General features: G+C 42.5%; 1 protein-coding gene across 2 annotated transcripts in view; it reads right to left on the bottom strand.

Moving 5' to 3' along the window:
• MAPK14 (mitogen-activated protein kinase 14) overlaps positions 1-23,223 on the bottom strand; it is a 60,516-nt gene that overhangs the window by 20,700 nt on the left and 16,593 nt on the right. For both annotated transcript variants that reach the window (XM_075910336.1, XM_075910335.1), the window contains exons 3-7: positions 14,635-14,693; positions 2,277-2,388; positions 1,694-1,723; positions 1,145-1,192; positions 147-261 (exon numbers count right to left, since the gene is read on the bottom strand). In XM_075910336.1, the coding sequence (XP_075766451.1) occupies positions 147-261; positions 1,145-1,192; positions 1,694-1,723; positions 2,277-2,388; positions 14,635-14,693 (364 nt within the window). The remainder of the gene's footprint in view (positions 1-146; positions 262-1,144; positions 1,193-1,693; positions 1,724-2,276; positions 2,389-14,634; positions 14,694-23,223) is intronic.

Below are 23,223 nucleotides of genomic sequence, written 5' to 3'. Positions count from 1 at the left end.
TAAGAACAAACCTATAGTCCCTATCTTGTACATAACCCAGGGACTGTCTGTATTCTTAAAAATGGAAGGAAGGGTGTCTATAAGACAATCCTTACCAGGAGGAGAGCTACATTATTAAATGTTTGAGAACCTCTTTGCTAATGTACCTGTCTGGTTGTAATGCATCCAGTTCAGCATAATCTCAGGAGCCCTGTACCACCTGGTAGCCACATATCCAGTCATCTCATCATCTGTGTGCCGGGCCAAACCAAAATCCAGAATCTGCAGAAGAGAGAGAGGGAGAGCGCACTGCACATTATTGCCACAGAAAAATAAAACCATCCAAACACTTTAGAACAAATCAGGTAGTTTTGAGACTGGATGGAGAAAGAACTGAATGGGAACAATGAAAAAAGTAGACTATGGAACATCAATTATGGCACTAGCCTAGACAAAAAATAGAATAGGCTACAGATATCACGACTGGGGCATAACCTGCTTCTAACTGTACTCTGCTCAATTCCAGGCCAAAACTGTGGTAGCCTTTACTCTTATGTAGGTATGTAAGCAACTAGTTGCTTTCTCCCTCTCCCTGCTGCCTTTACCAGAGAGAGAGGCAGCGAGAGAGCAGGAGCTGGTGTTGGGGGGAGCCATCTTAAAAGCCGGTTCCCCCCCAGCAGCACCATCTTGGGAGGGGGGGGGGAAGAGGCGTAGGCGTAGGCGCGAGCCGGAAATCAGCTGACTCCCAGCTTGCGCCTGCTTCCCCACACTGTGCTTGTGCTTTTTAATACATTTAAAAGGCAGAGCTGCAGTGGGGTTAGCTCCCGGGGCTAACCCTGCTGCAGCTCTGCAGTTTCCCCCACTTAACAACTAATTGACTAGTCAATGGAAATTTCATCAACTAGTCGATTCGCTGATTTATACACTATTTAGCATCCTTACTCTCATGAACACTAAATTCACTCCACATATAAAAGTTAAATTGGAGTTTAGCACAAACTTCCTTTCAGCCTCTTAAACATACAACTGGTGAGGACTAAAGTATTCCAGGCATATTCAACTGAACTATTAAGAAGCTGATTTTCTTAAGTCCTGCATCTTTAAAATCCACCATGTGACTATTCAAATCACAAGTCAAATTAAGTGCACATTATCCCCAGATTACCTTCAGCTCACAGTCTTCATTTACAGCTAGGTTACTAGGCTTTAAGTCCTAAAAAGGAAAAAAAAATCAGCAGTCTTGCATAATATATTAGTTGCAGCTATGGCAGAGTCTAGGATAATTTGGCATTTGGCATTAACAACTATTTAGTTAGGAACGCAACTCTTTGTAGTGGGGAGAAGTCTAATTTTAGAATATATTTTTACTGAGTTTTCTGCAGTTCTTAAAGGCCTTCTGTATAGGCAGCAACTAGCTTTCTCAACCTTCTCTCACTAAAGGCTAATTAAACCTCAATACCTTTATGAAGGTAATTAAGAGGCAAGTAATGCAATTTACCCAAAGACAAAAAAAGTCAAAGCAGAACTGGGAACAGAACCCAGGAATTTTAACATTCATTTCTCATCCTTTACCTCTAGACCACTTCCTTCAATATCCCCCCAACAGCTTTCATCCCAGTTCTACTGTTGCTGTGATGAACAGATTCTAAGTCACACCATTTAAAAATAGTGAATTCAGTACATTTTAAACAGTTACCCTAATACCAATACTCACTCTGTGTATTATATCAGCCGAATGGATGTACTGTAATACAAGATGACAGATATTTTACAGATCCATATAATAAACATCCTCTCATGCTCTTATTTATAGAGCATAACCCACCCTCGTCCCCCACATAATTCACTTGCAGTGGGAATGAAGTGGGACTTAAGCGGTGCATAGAGCTTCCATGGGTCATGTGCACAAAGGGTGTTTCATACTTAAGTCTGTCTCCTTTCAAACACTGAAGAATTCACTCTTACCAACAATGAAACAGAAATAATGAGACAAATTGATGGGATAATAGAACCACTATGATAGCGCATGGAATAGCTCTTATTCATAGCCTTGCAGGCTCAGCCCATCACTATACACAATGTGAGAATGTATTCACATTGTGTGTTTCTGTGGAGTACTATAACAATACTGAATCATTAAGCTGACAGGAGAAAGAACAACAGAGGGTTTCCCTAGATGCACTAAGAAAATAAATATACTCTACTATCCATTTATGTTAATCTCTAATTGTATACTTCAGGACTTTCCATTTCTTCAAGCTGAGTGTTCAGCATTTTGATAGGACTGGTGCATGTACCTTCAGTCCCCGAAGAATTTGGTATATAAGAAACTGTACATGGTCATCTGTGAGCTTCTGACATTTCACAATGTTGTTTAGATCAGCCCCCATGAGGTGGGTCACGAGGTACCTAGCAGGGGGGGAAAAAAAGTAGGACAGATAAAGCCACCAGGCTATAAATACCCCATTTTCCCCACGAGAGACAATTTCTAAGCAAACTAGCACTCTTGGTCCTGAATGAAGCTTTGCTTCACATGGAACAGGATGGGAGACTAACGGACCACTAAGGAGACATCCTTCCTGTTCCTCAATACAATCCTGAATAAAGCATTTTCTTATTCAATATAGATGACTAAAAGGCAGAACCATTCCTGTTTTCTTTCCATAATTCTTCCTCAACTAAGAAATGTCTGGAGTAGCATAACAATTTTCTTCACTTGCATGGCATTGAGAACATAGATTTTGCCAGTCCAGGTGAATGGCCAAATCACTGCTTCCCTGGAAAGTACAATACCCTGGCTGAACAATCTTCTACGGAATGGAATAATGGATGGCGTGAAAAACTCCTTCCTCTCCCCAGTGGCAATGTCAGCTGATGCCTTGAACCACAACACTGAATGCCAGTTTTCTTTTGCGATATGAAACATTCCTCTTTTCAAAATTACACATCCATACACACAAGCAAAAACACTGACTTGCAAACCCTGCACTACATTACTTCATCCCCATGTGTTCAGTGAGAAAAATAAGTTGCTGCTAATGCAGACAGTGTATTTGCTGATATAGCTATTCTGGCAAACCTTTTCTAATGTGGATGTGGCCCAACCAAATGTAAAATGATAGGTCAAGGATTTACTCAGTTATGACACCATAATAATAAATGTGTTCTGAGTCCATACAAACTGCTGTTTTCCCCCCACTTTGTAACAGCAACAACCACCAGAGATTAAAAGCCAAGAAATAGTACTTTAAACCCCAACAATAATCTCTATTAAGATTTTACTCTGTTGCAAGCGACTTTCAACAATAAACGCAACTTAGTAATGGTATTCCAATGATACAATCATCCATCCAAACATAAATCCACAAGAAAAACCACGGTCAATTTTTTATTTTAGCATTGTTCCAGATGAAAGAATGATACATGCTAGCACAACTAGAAGCCTGGCCCCCACACATTCTTACTATACTTTCATACTGAGTTGGTCTTCTTTTTCCATTAGTACAAACAGGAAGAATTGTGTTGGAAAGAGTACCGTTTCTAGATCTTTTAAATATACGCCACAAAGACACAATTCAGTACATCCAAGAGGAAGAGCAGATTGTGAAAGGCCATTTGCAATGTTTCACATAAGGAAGCCCAAACCCACATAACTTCAGAAGTTCAGTATTTTTCAAAAAAAATCTAACAACATACTGAATGTTTTTAAAATTTCAATGTAATTTAGAATTGTGTAAGCAATCTTGTCCCTCGATTCCCACAGTACTTCAAAGAAGATATTCTGGACACTGCTGATTCTGTATTGCTTCTTCTAATAAACATTAAAACCCCCCACAAAGAACATAATATTTTTCTATGAAGCAGTGTAAAAGCAGAAAATTTCAGTATATTCTCCCCATTCCCTCTGGTACCAAAGTCCTTGATCAAGCTTAGAAGCAAGGGTTTTGTTGTCCAAATAGTTTTAAGTCTGACTGGCATAGGTTTTGTTTGCAGTGCTAAGGATGGCAAGGGCCAATTATATTAAACTCTCACTATAAAGTAGTACATAAAACTTGGAGATCTCTCCCATCAGAAGTCTATGGTCACGTCTACAATGAGACAGAAACCACCCCACAATTCAGCAGTGAGTCTCAAAGCCCAGGTCAAGGGCCTTGGGTTCACATTACGGGGCCAAAAACAGCAGTGCAGACATTCCTGTTCTGAAACTCAAGGGGGATGAATCTCAGACAATTAGGAGTCATGCGTAGGTGCAAAGGCAGCATGTGTTTGTATTATGGCATCAAGAGTCCCTAAATAAAGACCAGAAGCCACATTTTAAAGAGATATGATGTTCTACTTTCAAAAGTGTGCCATTTAAATTTCCTAAGTTCCAAGTCACTTTTGAAAATTTTACCCCGAGAATTTTAAATGGACTTGCCTATACCCTCTGAAGAAATTAAGTTTTGGGAGAGAATCTAAAAATTGGAGAACAAGTAGTCCTGTAGCATCTTAAGAGACTAACAATATATATATATATATATATATATATATATATATATAGTATCATGAGCTTCCATGGGTAAGATCCACTTCATCAGATGAGTTATTTCCACTCTAACAGAATCCAAGATACAAATAAATAACAGCAAAAGAAGTACCTGTCAATTGTAAGACTCATGTTAATGAAGCTAATTAAATGGGCTGGGTGTGTCCCATTCATAGCTTTTCATGTCAAAAATGGAAAACTGTCTTCTATAGCTCAGTTTTGTTCTTATTTATGCAAACCAGGACTTTCACATTGGAAACCTTTCCTCACTGAAGGCAAACCACCATCTAAAATCATGGGCATCACACCATTGGCAGTTTTCCTTGTTGCTACTTTAACATCTGACCCTTATGGGAAAGATGAGAAATGCTATGTTGGACACTCTGTGTTGGTAACCGATAGCTTTAATTCAATTTCTGGGGAGATTTGCAACTTTCTGAAAAATCTTCAGGCTCATTAAGCTACATGGACAGAACATGGATTTTGTTACCTTTGAATCATAGAACTGGAAGGGACCTTGAGAGGTCATTGAGTCCAGTCCTCTGACCTTATGGCAGGACCAAACAATATCTAGATCAGCCGTTCCCAAACTTTTCCAGATGGGGATCCATTTTGACAATTCAGGAAGACTTGGTGACCCAAGGAAATTAAAAAAAATGTGTGAATGGCTCCTTAAGAGCCACCTGTGGAAATACCTGCCAACCCTTTTGAAATGTAATGGGGACCCATATTTGGGTCCCGACCCATAGGTTGGGAAACCTTGGTCTAGATCATCCCTGAAAGGTGTCTGTCTAACCTCCTCTTAAATATCTCCAGTGATGAAGATTCCATAACCCCCTTAGGAATTTATTCCAGTGCTTAACCACCCTGACAATTAGGAAGTTTTTCCTAATGTCCAACCTAAACCTCCCTTGTTGCAATTTAAGCCCATTGCTTCTTGTCCTATCCTCAGAGGCCAAGCAGAACAATTGTCTCCCTCCTCTTTGTAATGCCCTTTTAGATACTTGAAAACTGCTGTCATGTCCCCCTTAGTCTTTTTTATAAACTAAACAAGCCCGATTCTTTCCGTCTTCCCTCATAGGTCATGTCTTCTAGATCTTTAATCATTTTTGTTGCTCTTCTCTGGACCTTCTCCAATTTTTCCACATCTTTCTTCAAATGTGGTGCCCAGAACTGGACACAATATTCCAACTGAGGCATAATCAGCACTGAGTAGAGAGGAAGAATGACTTCTCATTTCTTGCTCACAACACTCCTGTTAATGAATCTCAGAATCACATTTGCTTTTTTATTTTTGCAACAGTGTCACACTGTTGACTCATGTTTAACTTGTCGTCCACTATGATCCCTATATCCCTTTCAGCAGTACTCCTTCCTACACAATCACTTCCCATTCTGTATATGAGAAACTGACTGTTCCTTCCTAAGTGGAGTGCTTTGCATTTGTCCTTATTAAACTTCATCCCGTTTACCTCAGACTATTTCTCTAGTTTGTCCAGACCATTTTGAATTATGACCCTACCCTCCAAAGCACTTGCAGCCCCTCCCAGCTCGGGATCAACTGCAAACTTAATTATCGTACGTTCCATGCCATCATCTAGACCATTGATGAAGATATCGAACAGCACTGGTCCCAAAACAGACCCCTGCAGAACCCCATTTGTGGTGCCCTTCTAGCAGGACTGTGAACCATTAATAACTACTCTCCAGGAATGGTTGTCCAGCCAATTATGCATCCATCTTATAGAAGGTCATGCAAGACTGTGTCAAATGCCTTACTAAAGTCTAGGTATAGCACATTCACCACTTCTCCCTTATCCACAAGACTCCTTATGCTATCAAAGAAAGCTATCAGATTGGTTTGACATGATTTGTTCTTTACAAATCAATATTGGCTGTTCCCTATCACCTTACTACCTTCCAAGCATTTGCAGATGATTTCCTCCATTATTTGGTCTATTATCTTTTCTGGCACAGAAATTCAACTAACTGGTCTGTAGTTTCCTGGGTTGTTCTTATTTCCCTTTTTATAGATGGGCACTATATTTCCCTTTTTCCAGTCTTCTGGAATTTCTCCTGACTTACATGATTTTTCAGAGATGACAGCTAAAGTCTCAGATACCTCCTCTATCAGCTCCTTGAGTATTCTAGGATGCATTTAACTAGGCCCTGGTAACTTGCAGGCATCTAACTTTTCTAAGTAATTTTTAATTTGTTCTTTTATTTTAACTTCTAAAACTACCCCATTTACACTAGCATTCTCTATGTTAGACATCCTGTCACCATCCATCTTCTTGGAAACAAAAACCGAAACAAAGAATCAGAGTGATAGTTGTGTTAGTCTGAATCTGCAAAAGCGGCAAGGAGTCCTGTGGCACCTTATAGACTAACCGAAGTGTTGGCGCATAAGCTTTCGTGGGCAAAGACCCACTTCGTCAGATGCATGTCACACATGCATCTGACGAAGTGGGTCTTTGCCCACGAAAGCTTATGCGCCAACACTTCGGTTAGTCTATAAGGTGCCACAGGACTCCTCACCGCTTTTGTGAAACAAAGAAGCAAACCATAATCATCCTCTTCATTTCATGTGGAGAGCAAGGAGTGTTGTGTCAATGCTTCAGGTCCTCGGACACTGACAAACACAGCTTCCAAAATCACTAGTTACACCTAGTACTTATTGCTTTTCATCCATTTCAATCACATTGTTTTATAAAAAGATGATTAAACTACTACCATCTTCTACAGATCAAAAGAGTGAGACAGAGAGAAGATACGTTCATACACATGAATTGCAGCAGTGCCAATATGATGGAACAAAGAATGTAATAGGAGATAAACAGGTATTCATGTATCACTGATGTGGGGATATGACCCATCAACACCAACATTTTTACGTCAGGACTCGTGCAGATATACTGCCGTAACACTTGAGTGAAAGTGCTCCTATGCTGATGCGACAGCCTCTCCCACTGACATGGTTAATCCACCTCAAGAGGCAGTAGCTATGGCCAGTGGCAAAAGCTCTCCCATCGATGTAGTGTTGTGTATGTGGGGTGCTAGATCAGTATAACTACAGCGGTCAGGAATGTGGACTTTTCATTCACCCCCCAAGTGACAAAGTTATATTAATAGAGATTTTCAGTGTAGACATGGGCTGAATTCCCTGAGACTTTGAAGAATCTGGACCAAAAGCAGCTGCAGAATGATTTCAGGAGTTAAGCATGATCTGTCTGTGTTTCTAGCTATACCTAGAGCAGTTGTCTCCAACATTTTTGTGCCCAAGATTACTTTTTTAATTGAAGGGCAACCCGGAAAGGGACATTACCCTCATCTTGTGCAGTAATGACAGTTCTCTGAGATGTGAGTGCTGCGCTGTCGGTGTTGGGAGTTTTTCCTAGCAGTGGCCAGCTGGGTAGTGAACACACACTAGATGCCTCATGCCATTTGCGCCCTGCACTTTGCGCCTGCAGCCCAGCCAGCCCTCCTCAGTTCCTCATATAGGCTCACGTATCTGAAAAACGGGAGAGGAACAGAAACTCCGAAAAAGGGGAAGAGAGTGGGTAGTGGAGCACCCGCAGGGACAAACATCTTGAAGAACTGTTGTTACTGCACAAGGTGAGTAACTTCCCTTTCTTCTTTGAGTGATGTCCCCATGGGTGCTCCACTGTAGGGCCATGTCCAGACTCAGGGGTTTTTTTGGGAAAAGTAGCCTTTTCCCGAAAAAACTTCCCCTGCGTCCAGACTCAAGCCGCGTTGTTTCGAAATTATTTCGAAAGAACGCGGCTTTTCTTTCGATGGCGGTAAACCTCATTTCACGAGGAAGAACGCCTTCTTTCGAAAGCTCCTCTTTCGAAAGAAGGCGTTCTTCAATGTAAAGAGGCCGTCTTCGAAAGAGAGCATCCAGACTCGCTGGGTGCTCTCTTTCGAAAAAGCGGATTTCTCTTTCGAAAGATCCGCCTGCAGTCTAGACGCGATCTTTCGAAAGAGGCTCTTTTGAAAGAAGCCTGCAGTCTAGACATAGCCTAGGTGACTTTGTAGCAGTGATAGGAAAAAAAAGGTAGGCAGGTTTTGGAGTCACCGTTTTATTAGCGGTTGATAATACTACAGCAGTTACTTAAGTACTGCTGTCAAGATGCTGAAGCATGATAATATTCATCAAGGTATGGTTTGAAGACCATGTAGCAGCAAGGCAAATGTCCCAGAGGGGAATACCCTGGAGGAAGGCTGTGATGTTGACACTGCCCATGTGGAGCATGCTCTTGGGAGAACAGGAAGTGACTTGTTTTGTATGGATTAGCATTGAGTGATGCAGGATATAAAAATTCTTGATATGTGTTGTGATGAAATAAGTGCCCCCTTGGAGCGTTCTGCTATCAAACCAAATGGGCACTGTGATGTATGGAAGGACCAGGTTCTAGCCATATAAAAAGAGCATCTAAGGTATGCAGGTGAGCATCCTGTTGAGATGAATGAGCTTGAGATAGAAGGAAGGGAAAACTATCACTTCGTTGACAAGAAAGTTGGAGCACACCTTTGGCATAAAGGAAAGAAGAGGGTGCAATATTACACGGTCTCTAATGAAGGTACTGTAGGGTAGCATCACCATAAGGGCTGCAAGTTCACTCACCCTATGGGCAGATGTTTTAGTCAGTAAGATGACAACTTTCATGGTCATCAGAGAAAGTGGGCATGTTGCCAATGGCTCAAATTGGGTGCGAGTGTCCAGCACTATCTTGAGGTTCCATGATGACAGCGGGGGCTTATGTGACGGGTTAAAATTGTGTAAACCCCTGATGAATCGTCTCATGGTACAGTGTGCAAAAATGAAATAGCTGTCAATCCTAGGGTAGAAGGCAGTAATGGCAGCAAGATGAACTCTGAGGGAAGCCACAGATAACCCACAGTGCTTTAGGTCAAGAATGTAGTCTAAAATTAAGTGTAGTGGCATTGCATATGGGTCAAATTTGTTCTGGGTACACCATGTCACAAACCTGTGCCATTTTTAGAGGTAAGTAGTGTGTGTTATGATCTGCCATCTACTATGCATTAGGACTTCTTTTACTCAATCTGAACAGAGTGTTTTGGATTCTTGGAACCAGCCAAGCCGTCAGGTGCAGGATCTGAAGTTGTGGGGGCAGTAGGATTCCCCCATTCTGGGTCAACAAATTGTGGCAGTTCAGAGGGTGGGGGGGTGGGGGAGGCTGGAGAAACAGTCTAGAGAGATAAGGAAACCATGTCTGACTGGACCAGGAGGGGACAATGAGGATTATTAGAGTCCCATCCCTGCTGACCACCTTGAGGATTTTCAGAATGAGAGGGATTGGCAAATATGCATAAAATAGCAGGCCACGCCACTTGACTGGGAAGGCATTTCCCAACGATCCATGTTCCACACCCACTCTGGAACAATACTGCAGGCATCTGACATTGTCACAGGAAGCAAATAGGTCTACATGGGGAAATCCTCATCAACAGAAAATGGACTGGAGCACTTGGTGATGAATTTCCCACTCGTGGTCTATGGCAAAGTGCCTGCTCGGAGCATCTGCTGTAGTATTGTTGATGCTGGGTAGGTACGATGCAATTACAGTTAAGTTGTTGCGGATGCACCAGTTCAATAACCAAATCACTTCGGCACAGTGGAATCAAGATCAGGCTCCCCGCTGCAGACTGATATAGTACATTGTTGCCATGTTGTCAGTAAGTATTCCGACAGTGCGCTTGTAAATGTGTGCATGGAAGTACTTGCAAGTGTTGACCACCGCTCGTAATACGGAGAATTGTTTTGCAGTTGCATCGTCAACCCCATTCAAGTGAGGGGGCATCTGTAATGATTTGCACTGATGGCTGATCACGGTGGAATGGAACCCTCCACCAGAAAATAGTCTGGGTTGGTCCACCACTTGAGGGAAGCAACCACATTGGGTGGAAGAGACTTGTTCGTGAATACAGCACTAGGAAGGGACGCATACTGATGCCAGCCAATGATGATGAAGACAACGAAGGCGCAGCTGTGCATGGTACATGGTGTAGGTTGTTGCTGCCATGCGGCCCATAAGATGGACATAGGTAAATAATGGTATGGTGGGGTCATGGTAACGGTCATGACAAGGTCCTGTATAGACTGGAATCTTTGCATCGGTAAACAGGCACAGGCAGTAGTGTTGTCCAGCCATGCGCCTATAAAGTCCAAAGTCTGTGGAGCCTGAAACATGGACTTTTGCTCACTGATAATGAGTCCAAGCGACCTGAATATATTTCTGGTCATGTCTATCATATTGTGTGTTTCCATGTAAGATGGACCATTTATAAAGACAATCAGACACAGGGGAAAATCATAATGCCCCATTAATGTAGATATGCTGCAACTACTGCGAGTGTCTTTGGAAACACTCTGGCTGTGTCTAGACTGGCAAGATCTTGCTGCCTGTCTACACTGGCCGCGAGTATTTGTGCAAGAACACAGACTTTGTACTGTAGAAAATCAGTGGTTCTTGCGCAAATACTTTGACACTCCCGCTCAGGGATAAGCTGTCTTGCGCAAGTATTCTTGTGCCAGAGGGCCAGTGTAGACAGCCAAGTTAATTTCTTGCGCAAGAAAGCCCGATGGCTAAAATGGCCATCGGAGCTTTCTTGCGCAAATACTTTTAACGTAAAAACTTTTCCGGGAAACAAAGAACAACAAAATGGAGGCAGGAAAACTAAAATGGTAATACAAGATAAATGAGAAAGGCACAACAATCAAATTCTATTTTATTAAACTGAACTATTAGGCTTAGTATTATTAAACCAAAAGAGCAATACAAACAAGTAGTCATTTAAAAACAACATAGTGATTGTGGTTCTGTTTAGCTAGTGCATAGTAATCATGGGAAACAAGAGATCCTGGCCTGTTTAGCAGGATTGGAATAAGTGAACCAAGTACTGTACTGTCTTTCAGGATTCCCCTAGGTAAAATCCATTACCAGAATAGAGTTCAGACTCAACCGGAGAGGGATTTATTTTAAGATATGCCTTTGAAGAAAATACAAATACCCCATTTGTCAAATGCTACTCTCTGCAAGCCAGCAAAGAGGTCTCCATCCCCAGAGACCTAGCGATAAGGCAGACGTGGATGACTAATATGAAGTGCTCTTACAACTGTTAGAGTAGTGCCACAGACTTGCATTAACACTATGGTGACCATATTTCCTGAACCAAAAATGAGGACACATGATGTAAGGGCCCTACCATCAGTCAAACGTTAGTCATGCCCCCTGCTCTCTTAGGCCCCACCCACCTGCCACAGGAAGTCCCACCCCTAGGGGGAGTACTTCTGGGGTCAAGATGGACACACGACCAGAAATAAAGGGCACTATGGGCAAGATGTGTGTGATAGTGTTGTACATAGGGGCAGGATATAGGAGTAGGCTCTGGTGGCACAACAGGTTGTAGGGGGAACTGGGTGTGGCACTGTGGGCAAGAGCTGGGTGTGGACAGAGGCAAAGTGTGTGTGGTGGCATTGGGCAGGAGGGACTGAGCAATGCGGAGCTGGGGTGGATGCTGAGCTCCTGTCACTCAGGAGCGCTCAGGGCCAGGGGGAAGGCACCCACCTACGTCGCCTTGTGGCATTAGCCCAAGTTTCGGCGGGGGCAGGATGGGCTTGTGGACTCAGCAAGGGTCCTTGAGCCAGCGGTGCCACAGGTCGTACAGCTGCTGCAGTCATAGCTTCTCCTCGAGGGTGTACAGGTCACACATTTTAGTATGAGCCCTGGTCCATACAGCCCCCCGATCTTTCCTCTACTCTGTATTACAGGTCAGTGCTAAAAGCTCATGCTGCAAAGGGTCTAAAACATTTGTTGCTTAAATATGAAAATAACCTGCAGTTTGGTGTTAGCTGTGTCAAGCCAGGCCGTGAAGACGATCTGTCCCCTGCTCCACCAGGGACAGGACCGGCGGTTGTTCTTCCAGCCCCTCAGCCACGCTGAAAATGCAGCGCAGTGACCATCCCACCATGTAGCCTGCCAGGCTGAGCCCCTTCCCCTACTCCGCCCCGCACCACTCACCCACTCAGCAGTCGATGCAGGAAGTGCAGCACATTCAAGGCACCGCTGGCCTTGGCCACTCCCATGCTGCTGTTGCCTGGCTTGGCTGCCCCACTTGAGCTCCCATGCCCTTTGACACCGCGCCTTAGCAGGGGTCCAGGCCTGGGCTGGAGCCACTGCCAGGTCCACCCTGCCCGGAGGCCACGGGGGAAGGGCCAGGTCAGACACTTCTGGCCACACCAGGGGCTCCAGCTGGAGGCCCTCAGCCCTGGGCTTTCAGGGACATTTCACAGCTTTATGGGGACATTGGGACAGGAGATTCCGATTTAGGACTATCCCGGAAAATCCGGGATATATGGTTGGCCTAATTAACAGAGCATTTGCTGTCTTATCCTTTATGCTGCAAAGTCACACTTGTGAGGAATCCAAGAACAACTTACGGGTCTAGATATCCATTTATCCACTTCCCCTTTGTATCACCCTACAGCTGTTAGGATCTAAGACTGTATTTATACAGCTCACAACAATGCCTTGCAACAGCTCACAGCTGTATCCTGTTACAAGCCATTCCCAGGCACATCACAAGTACCGAAATATTAACCTGTTCCAGTAGGGGCTGGAATTTAGTGATAAACTATAACAGTTTTGGAGTCACTAATGTAACCAAAAAAGACTGCTTTCGTATTTCCTTTCCAGGTTAATTTCAAGCTATAGGCATAGACTCACTGTTTCTCAAAATTAATTGGCTTCAGCTTTAATCCAACATAAACCACAAATTATCTACTGGATCAGTCCTTTCAAAAATGTATGAATGGCCTCATTCCAAATAAGGTAAATGCGAATTTCCCAACCCAGTCAATCTTTTCCAAAGTACTCAGACCCACCAAGCCTCATACTGACTGCATTGCCTGAGTAGCACAGAGCACCATATATATTGTGGCTTAAAAGAACTCATGAATGCACTGCCTCTTTCCTGCTTTTTTGTCAGTTAGAAAGGGAGATTATTCTACGTCATTAGATAAGACTAATGGGGCTAAATTGGGGATTTTCAAAAGGCACTAAAGGAAACTGGGTGCCTTTGAACATCCCAGTCTGAATATGTATGGGTTGGCTCAGCAGTAAACAGTGATACAAGGAACACAAAGGATATCTACTAATACTTGAGGGTGTTAATATAAAATAGGGAACGAGTTGTTTATGGCAGAGCAAGGAGATATAATTAGAAAGGTGAGTTTCTGGACAAGAATCATCATTAAGGCATTGAAATAATCTTACATGGGATATAGCAGAAGTCCCATCGCTTCAGAGATTTAAAACTAAACTAGACAAGGTTCTACCAAAAGGAAAAAAATCCTACACTGGCAGGAGGAAGGATGAGAACTAACAAGAGATTAAAGATAGAAAAGGCCTTTGATTCTAAAACAATGTGTAACTCATAAACCTTCCAAATTCTAGCCACATACCAAAGATACTCAGTGGTATGTGGCTGGATAACCCCACTCTTGGGTCCCAGTACCCTGCTCAGCCCTTAATCTGGCAGTTTCAATACTGCACTTAGCCCTTGGCAGCATTTGAGCTCTGGTCCCTCAGCTACAAAGGGCATTGGGGCCAGTGCCCTGGGATCAGCCTGGGCTGTGAAAACAGTTCTCTCCAGCTCCCAGCTGGGTTCTCAGGCTGCCTGGAAAAGGAGTGCCTGAAACCCGTGTTTGGAGCTCCTCCCCTCCCCTTTGCTGTCTCTGGCAATGTTGCCAAGTTACCTTTCTTAGTTTCTTGTTCTCTTCCTATCTGCTCTGGTCTCCTCTCACTCCACTTCCTCTCCCACTCTCTCTCCCTGCAAGGAAAGCTTCCTTTTAAAAAGCAAGGGAGTTTTCGGTTAGATATTAGGAAAAGCTTGCTAACTATAAGGACAATCAACCTCTGGAATATACTTCCAAGGGAGACTGTGGAGTCCCAATAATTGGAAGTTCTTAGAAACAGGTTGGACAAAAACCTGTCAGGGATGGTTTAGCAATAGACAAGTGGCTGAATTAGATTTCTAAAGGTTCATTCTAGCCTATGTTTCAATAATCATATGGTTGGGTTTCAGTTTTCAAAGCTGTTACCTACACATCATTGAATTCTTCCAGTGACTTAGCAGGTGTGAACACATCCAACAGACCAATCACCTACAAAGAAAAAAAAAAGGCAAAAAATGAGAAAACTGGTAAATATATTTGATAATATATTTGTAAGTGTTTTTAGTTCCTGAACTGGAGTAGAAAAGATTCATTCCAATTAACTTTTTTCTTCAAAACACACCAACAGGTCAGGGGAGGAGGGAAGAAATTAGTTTTCATGATCCTGAATACAGGTTATGTTCTTGTGGGGAAAAAAATTCTGAAGTTGTAATACATAAGGTTACCATTTTTACTACAACCAACCATTCAAAGAATCAAGTAGGGAAGGTTAAAAAAAAATCAAGTAAGGCAAATTAATACTGTTGCTTAACACAACTGCTAAATTCAGAGGTGAAAGTAAGCCAGTACGGGCCAGTACAGCATACTGGTAAGAAAGTGGCCAAAGTAGCTATGGCACTGCTTTAACTTGGCTGTGTAGTTGTAAGCTTCAGCACTAGGGAGAACTGTCTCAGAGCTATAATAAAATCACCTCCACAAGGGGAATGGCTCCCAGGGTGTGTCTAGGCTACAGGGGTTTTTTTTTGAAAAAGGGGGCCTTTTTTCGAAAAAATTTCCTCTGCGTCTAGACTGCTGCCACATTCTTTCAAAAGTAAATCAAAAGAACGTGGCAGTTTTTTCGACCGTGGAAAACCTCGTTTTACGAGGAAGAACGTCTTTTTTTGAAAGTGTTCTTTCGAAAAAAGGCGCTATGTAATGCAAACTGTGCTTTTTCAAAAGTACCGGATGTAGTCTAGATGCTCTTTTTCAAAAGAGGCTTTTTCAAAAATATCTTTCGAAAAGCCTTTTGAAAGAGGCTTGCAGTCTAGACGTAGGCCCAGTGCTGTAGTACTGTCTACACTGCCGCTTTACTGTGCTAGAACTTGAATCAGTTGGGGGAGGGGTGTTTCTTTATACCCCTGAGCAAAGAAAGTTTCATCACTGTGAGTGGCAGTGTAGACAAGCTCTCTATATCAAAGTCATTCAAAAGGATCCATGAAGTTAAGCATGGAGGTAGGAAAGGGGGTTGCAATACGACCCTACCAGTCAAATTTAAATTAAAGTGACTTTCATCTCAGCTATATTCAGTGTTGGTGTAGTCACATTGGTCCCAGGATACTACGAGACAAGGTGGGTGTGATAATACCTGTTACTGGGGAGAGAGAATTTTTCACGCTTACACAGAGCTCTTCTTCAGGTTTAGGAAAGATACTCAAATTGTCACTGCTAAATACAAAGTGGAACAGGTAGCATAAGAAACTGACACATATGGCAAGGGACTATTCAAGGTGAAACTGACAATTAAAAACCCCTCCATGTCACAGGGAGGAAAAGGGAAAGCAGCAAATGGGGTAGAGGTTTGTTAATGGGTTACAGATTTTTATAGTAACCCATAAATCCCATGTCTCTATTCAGTCCACGATTTTTGGTGTCTAGCAAAGTTATGAATTTAAGCTCCCTGGGTCATCTTTTGAAAGTGTTGTGCAAGTTTAAAATGCTACCTGAAATACTGGACAATCTGTTAGGGAGGAGGAAAAGAAAACAGCAGATAACAAAGTCTAATTACAAAACAAAATGCTTTTGAAGACCGCATAATTGAGAAAACACGTAAGTGTTGTTTTAAAAATCAAAATAAATTGAATTGAGAAGTACCGATACTTTCCTCCTAAATTAAGTTATTGGTGGAAATAATTCTAATATTATTTTGATCCAAAACACATTTAAGATGCCAGACACCAAGATGGTATTGTTGAAAAACTAGATATCAAATGTGGCATAACTAAAACACATGCAGGTATGGACTTATCTTTGTTAACTATTTGTTAATTATTGGCTTTGTCACTCCATGATGTTTTATTATAATGCCTGATTATTTATGTTATTTGCTATCTGCATATAAAGAATGGTAGTAATTTTGTATTTTTAACTATATTTAAAGTGTGTACAACAGGATGTCGTTAGGTTTTTTTTTTAAATAAAATAATCCAAGTCAGAGTCTGTAAAACATTCTTCAAGTCCAGTGTTCATTCTACTCTATGGCCTATACAAGGATTTTAATACAGAAGTTCTTTGCCCTAATAGGGATGTAATAGCGTAGTCAATTAGCCTATTAACTAATAGGCAAAAGCTTATAAGACAATGCTATAGACTACACACATTTCCCCATTTTCTCCCCCCACCAGTAAATATTTTAGCAGGCTGGTCAGCAGCCCAGCTCAGTCCTGGCTTGCAACTGGTCCAGGATCTATCCTGCTGTGTCTCTGCATTTAAAGTGTATTAGGAACCAGGTGGGCAGAAAACGTGGCTCAGTTCTGGCCGGCACCAGATCTGGGAGCTCAGACCTCCGCCTGGACTGGGTCTGTATTAGAGACAGTAGCATGGGGCAACAGGCAGCAAGCCGGTCCATGAGGAGAGCCGGTTTTTAAACTGGCTCCCCTTGAGGACCAACTACTGCCTGGCACCCCACGTTGCTGCCTCTGATACAGAGAGAGTAGCGCAAGTGGCAGGGGTCTCCTCGGGAATGAGGCCAGAATGCACTGGCTGCCAGCCTGCCCCCAAGTACTATAGAATAGTCAAATAACCAATAAGAATTCATGAGGTTTATTGACTATCCAACTAGTTCTCAGAATTGAGGTTCATGGTTTCCCATAGGCCAGATTTACTTTTCTGGAGTTCCAGAGTTAGTGGATTTTGTGGACTCCCTTAGGCTCTGGGGTAGGAACAAAAATGAGGCGCTCACTGTGAGGACAGAGCTGCCAGCGAGTGGGATAGGGATGCAGGATCTGGGTGGAAGGTGGGGTGCAGGGTTTGGAAGGGAGTTTAGCAGCAGGAGAGAGTGTGGGGTGGGGGTATGAGAGGGATTTTGGGAGCAGGAGAGGTTGGGGGAATAACGCAGAAAAGGTGAGAGGATGAGAATGTAGCCAAATAGCTAATTGGGGAAAAGAGGCAAAGAAGGGGGGAGTAAAGGAAAGTGCAGCTTCTGCAGAGTAAAATTGTATCCCATCCCTCCCCCAACATCTTCCCTCTGCTCCAGCCTCGCTCCCCTCGGCCCCATGATTCCCACCAGCCTGATCCCCTGCATTGCCCCATGTGCCTAAGTGCAACCTCTGCCCCCTCCCATCCTGCCCCCCGGCATCCTTCTTCACCCTCTCCCCTTCTGTCACCACATCCCTGTGCTCCCAGCGCACTCACCGGCAGGACAGCAGCGCTGGGACTCGCAGCCTCCGGGGAGCAGCACTGGGGGGAGGAGGGGTAGAGGACGGAGTCTCTTCCCTGACTGGCCCAGCCCTTTGCTTATAAGTTGAGAGATGAAAACTAGCCCCCTTGTTTCACCACTGGAATAATAGGGTGAGGGTCACCTTTGTTAATGTACTAGTTAAGAGCTCTAAGATCAAGGATTTGATGCCATCCTCCACTTTTCTTCTCTGTGAGAAATGAGAATAGAACCTCTTTCCTATGTATTGGGTTGGAACAGGTTCTATAGCTTCAAACTGGTGGAGGTGCTGGCTCTCCTGGTGAAGCAACTTGTGAGAGAGGTCCCTGAAGAGTGATGGGGTAGGAGGCTGGTTAGAGGATAGACAGGTAAAGGGGATGGTATTATCCTAAACATATTGTCTGCCCATTTGTCTGAGGTGGTAAATATGGTCACCGTCTCCTCCTGTTTTACCATAATTGGAAAAAATTAAGTTTAAAAAGGGAAAAGTGCTCTAGGATTACTATCTAAGTAACCAGGAAAAACAACTACTTATCTAGCTAAAACCTTGACAAAGAGAAGTTTTCTTTAGGAACACTGCAGGGTTCCATCTCTGGCTGGGAACGGTACAGAAGGAACTAGGGAAGGGGAGAGGAGTGTGCATGAGCAACATCACGACACCAAAGGCATGCGGGCCAGACATCATGCCTACGCAGGCCGCAAGGGAACTGTTCTAAAAGACTTCGATCAGTTGCGCAGGAGCTCACCAACTTTGGAGCCTCTGACAGGCGATCCTGACTGGTTTGGCTGGGAAGCTGTCAAGTGCTGGCACTTCAGTTGCCCCTCAACCCACTGTCCTGCTGCTCCTACCCTCTGCCTTGGAGCAGCCCCTAGGGAGCCTCCTGCTCACTGTGCATGGTGTGGGAGAGAGAAGGGGGTGTGGGGTGCTGTCGTCAGGGTGTCTCCCCTCCCCCCACTCCTGTACTCTGTCTCCACACAGAGAGAAGGAGATGGAGGGAGCTTGGCAACACAAATCTGTCACACTCGCACTGTGTGTGTGTGTGTCATTCTCATAAACACACACTGTCCTTCCTTCTCCTCTCCTTACCCAACACATACACAGCTGGGGGGGGGGGGACGTTGTTACTACTTTTACTGCTTGCAAAGTGGATTCTGAAAGAATTACTGAAAGAATGTGGACACATTAGAGAAAGTCTAATGGATAGCAACAAAATTGATACTAGGCGAGGCTGAGGGATCCGAGCTTATTTACAGAAGAGATGAGTGAGGGGGGATTTAATAGGAGCCGTTAACTACCTCAAGGGGGATTCCAAAGAGGATGGAAAGAGGCTGTTCTCAGTAGTGACAGATGACAGAATGAGGAACAATGGTCTCAAGTTGCAATGGGGGAGGTCTATGTTGGATATTTGGAAAAACTATTTCCCTAGGAGGGTGGTGAAGCACTGGAATGGATTACCTAGGGAGGTGATGGAATCTCCATCCCTAGAAGTTTTTTAGTCCTGGCTTGGCAAAACGCTGGCTGGGATGATTTAGTTGAGATTGGTTCTGCTTTTATCAGGGGGTTGGACTCTATGACCTCCTGAGGTCTCTTCCAACACTATGATTCTTGAGTCTATGATTAGATCTACTGCATATCCCTGGTTTCAAGAATAAGTTATCAAAGAAAGATACCAATTTAGTCTGGCAAGATATTCTTTTCTTCCAAATTTATTCTAAAGATTTGCATAGTATTGAGATCAGACTAACTGATCTATAGTTGTGTGCATCTTTCTACCCTATCAACATTCTTAAAGATAAATACTATGCATTTACTGTTTTCCAGTAATATGGTATCAAACTTATTAAAATGTTTGTAACTGTACTTGTTCTCTCAGTGTTTTGGGATGGAAATTATCTTGTTCCCCTGATTTGAGTATACAGCCACTCTCCGACTTACGAACACACCAACTTATGACCATCCGTACTTACGACCAACCTCCCATTAACCCCATTATAATATTTTCGAGTTGAGAACCAAGTACTCAAGTTTTTCAAGCAGCGCGTTTTAAGGGTATTTCTGACTTACGACCAACTCAAGTTACGACCAGGTGTTAGTTACACATGTACAATTAAACTTCATTGGAATTACAGGGGTGTGAATGTAGACAGAACTCAGCAAAGAGTTTGCAAAGGCAGGAAAGGTACAAGTGAGGGTATAAAACTTTTTAAAAAGTCTACCTATTGAGAGGGAAGTATAAGCCAGCTGGCAAAAATCAGAGTAACCTTACAAAATCCCGATAAATGAATTAACCCTCAGTGTATCTGAGAGCTCTTAGTTTTATGACCAGGTAAATAGATATTGTTTCCAGGAACTAATGCAAGTGTATTTCTTTGCTCTGCATTTATGGGAATGAGGATGTTTTGTATCAGTAAAACGAAGATGAGGATGGAGGTTTGCAAAGGCAGGAAAGGTACAAGTGAGGGTATAAAACTGAGCTGTTTTTGGAGACTGGCTCCAGCTTGAATTTACTAGAAAGTAAATTCAAGCTGCTTTAAATCTCACAAAGAGAAATTAAAACAAATAAAAAGTTCTTCAGCTATAAGTAGCTAAGCATTCCTGCATTTTTAGTTCAATTTCTCTTTGCTGTGTTCTGTCTACATTCACACCCTTGTATTTCCAATGAAGTTTAATTGTACATGTGTAACTAAAGGTGGAATTTAGTTCTCCCACTTACAAAGATGTACCTAACAGCAGAATTTGGCCAAGTTAACTTTAAGATGATTTCAAGGGCACACGTTTTGAGAAGCCAAAATTATGCTTTTGGAAAGGATATATTTAGAGAGAAAAAAATGGAACAAGTCACATTCTGAGCTTCCTGAAATCTGCCCTATACTGAATCCCAATGATTACTCAACTTCTACTCTGTAATAATACATTATTAGATAGATTGGTTCCTATCATCTGTTCACCTTTACCGTGTTATTTCATTTTCAAGAAACAACAAATTCACCTTCTGAATAGTGCAAGGGACGAAGAACTATAAAAGACATCACACACCTGTAAGGCTTTTTCAATTAGTATTTCCATTAATGAGAATTAATCTGCCAAATCAATGCATCAATCTCTAGTTTAGCAAAAGGCAGTACTTGCCTTTTCCATTCTAACTGACCATATCATTTTGAATCTGCACATTTTAATATGAAAAGATACAGTCTATCCTTACCTTTTGTCAGAGAAGTTACACCCACCTATTATCTACAACACTCCATATGCACCTTCTGCAGTGCATCATTATTGCAATTCTGAGGAAATTTAATCACCACTACATTCAGGGCCCCAATCTGATGATGTACACAAACTGGTTAAAGAACAAAGCAGAGCGTGAAATGCTCCAGTGTCCAATTATATAACCAGTTATTTGTAACACAGATATTTCACAGCAGGATATGCTCAGTGAAAGCAGCTTTTCCTATAGTCAATGATTGCAATCTCACATAGTGGCTGTTTAGGAAAACAGTTATGATCTCAAATTACATTTCTGCTTCCAATTATGTAACCCTATGCAAACAACCTCAAAGAAACCAAAATCCAATCAGAGCATATAAGTATCATGGTACCCATATGTGATTCATTTTATAAAATATTTCACAGATTAAGCTATGTGAAACAAAATTACCAAAATACGGATTTATAATTCCATTTTAGAACACTAATATTATGGATATGATATTTCAGGTTCAGCAGTTAAAGCTCAGTTCAGTATTACACTTCAACCGTTTTTATGCATGAGGAATGCAACGTTCTGAAAATGATAGTACTACTGAGTACTTAATGGATTTGCTGAGAAGTAAATCTATATAGCATTAGAAGTTTGATATGCTTTACCAATATATGACATTTATTTTCTACTCAAAAGAATTTATAGTCTTGAGACCAGACAGGGTAATAGTTCAGAGGAGCAATGATATGGAGATTACTGATAAGGAGGATTTGCTTGAAAAAATGTATTGGAAAGAGGGTACCTGGCAGATCAGAACAGGAAGAATATTCCAAGCACAGGGGTTAGAATGAGAGACTGAGAATGTAGATGAAGACTGCAATGAAAACAAGAGAACTGGGAAGAGCAAATGCAGCAGTACACAATGATAAACAGTTAGTGATAAAATCTCTACTCTAATTTTCACTACTTATTCCTACTAACATCTTAATATGTGACTGCTAGTTAAATAAAATGCTTATCCCAAGGTAAAGTTTCCATCATAGTTTGGGGAACAACGACAAAAAAATCCCAAAAAGTTTTAAGAGAATCTTGATAGGTGTGTCTCTCCATTAGAGCTGGAGCAGGGAACCTTTTTTCCATTAGTGCGGGGGGAGGGATAGCTCAGTGGTTTTTGAGCATTGGCCTGCTAAACCCAGGGTTGTGAGGTTCAATCCCTGCGGGGGCCATTTAGGGATTTGGGGAAAATCTGTCAGGGATGATACTTGGTCCTGCTGTGAAGGCAGGGGACTGGACTCAATGACCTTTTAAGGTTCCTTCCAGTTTTATGAGATAGGTAAATCTCCATATTATTATTTTTGGGTCAGGGACTGCTGACCCACAGAAAAAAAAAAAAATCAGTTGGGAACCACACACAAGTGAGAAGCAGAAAAGCAAAAAAACAACCTCACAAACCCTCACTGATGTGATCCCACAACTGATGTGAAGGAGAAAGACACTCCCCACATTCTCTCCCCACATTCCTTTCACACACAAGAGCCTAGAGGAGACTAGGCTAATAGATTTTGTGTGCTCCAGGCCTGCGGAACTGCAGTGCTAGCATGGGTTCCCCAATGCTGCAGGAGGAATCCCAAACCTCAGGGGCCGAATCCAGGCAAGCCTGGGGACCACATCTGGCTCCCAGGCCTTAGGTTCCCCACCCCTGCATTAGAGCAATACCATCAACTTTAGAGCTTTACCCTTATGAACTAGGTGCTGTTGGAATATTCTTCATAATAGGCAGGTGTTTTAAAAGTTCCACTTATATTAGCAACACCAAGAAGACTGCTGAAGCATCACAGCCTTGGGCAATACCAGCAGCTGAGTAAGGTGGCTGGTGGCCGACTACACATACTAGAATGAAAAACAACATGAGAAATTCAAGTAAAAAAAGCACAAGAGAATTCATGAATTAAGTTGTCTGGTGATGTTAATTCTTCACTAGATAAAAGACAATGCAATTGGAATTGGGTTGGACTCAGCTTACTGCCAAAATTTCAGGAATTCTCTTCATGTCAACTTAAAAGCTCATATAAAATATACATTTGAATTCTCCCTCTTAACATTCTGACAGCTGTACAAAAAGCTGGAG

Source organism: Pelodiscus sinensis, chromosome 27, assembly GCF_049634645.1.
Source record: "Pelodiscus sinensis isolate JC-2024 chromosome 27, ASM4963464v1, whole genome shotgun sequence".
Lineage (NCBI taxonomy): Eukaryota > Metazoa > Chordata > Testudines > Trionychidae > Pelodiscus > Pelodiscus sinensis.
The sequence above is the reverse complement of the archived record's forward strand: the minus strand, read 5'-3'. Positions and strand labels throughout refer to the sequence as shown.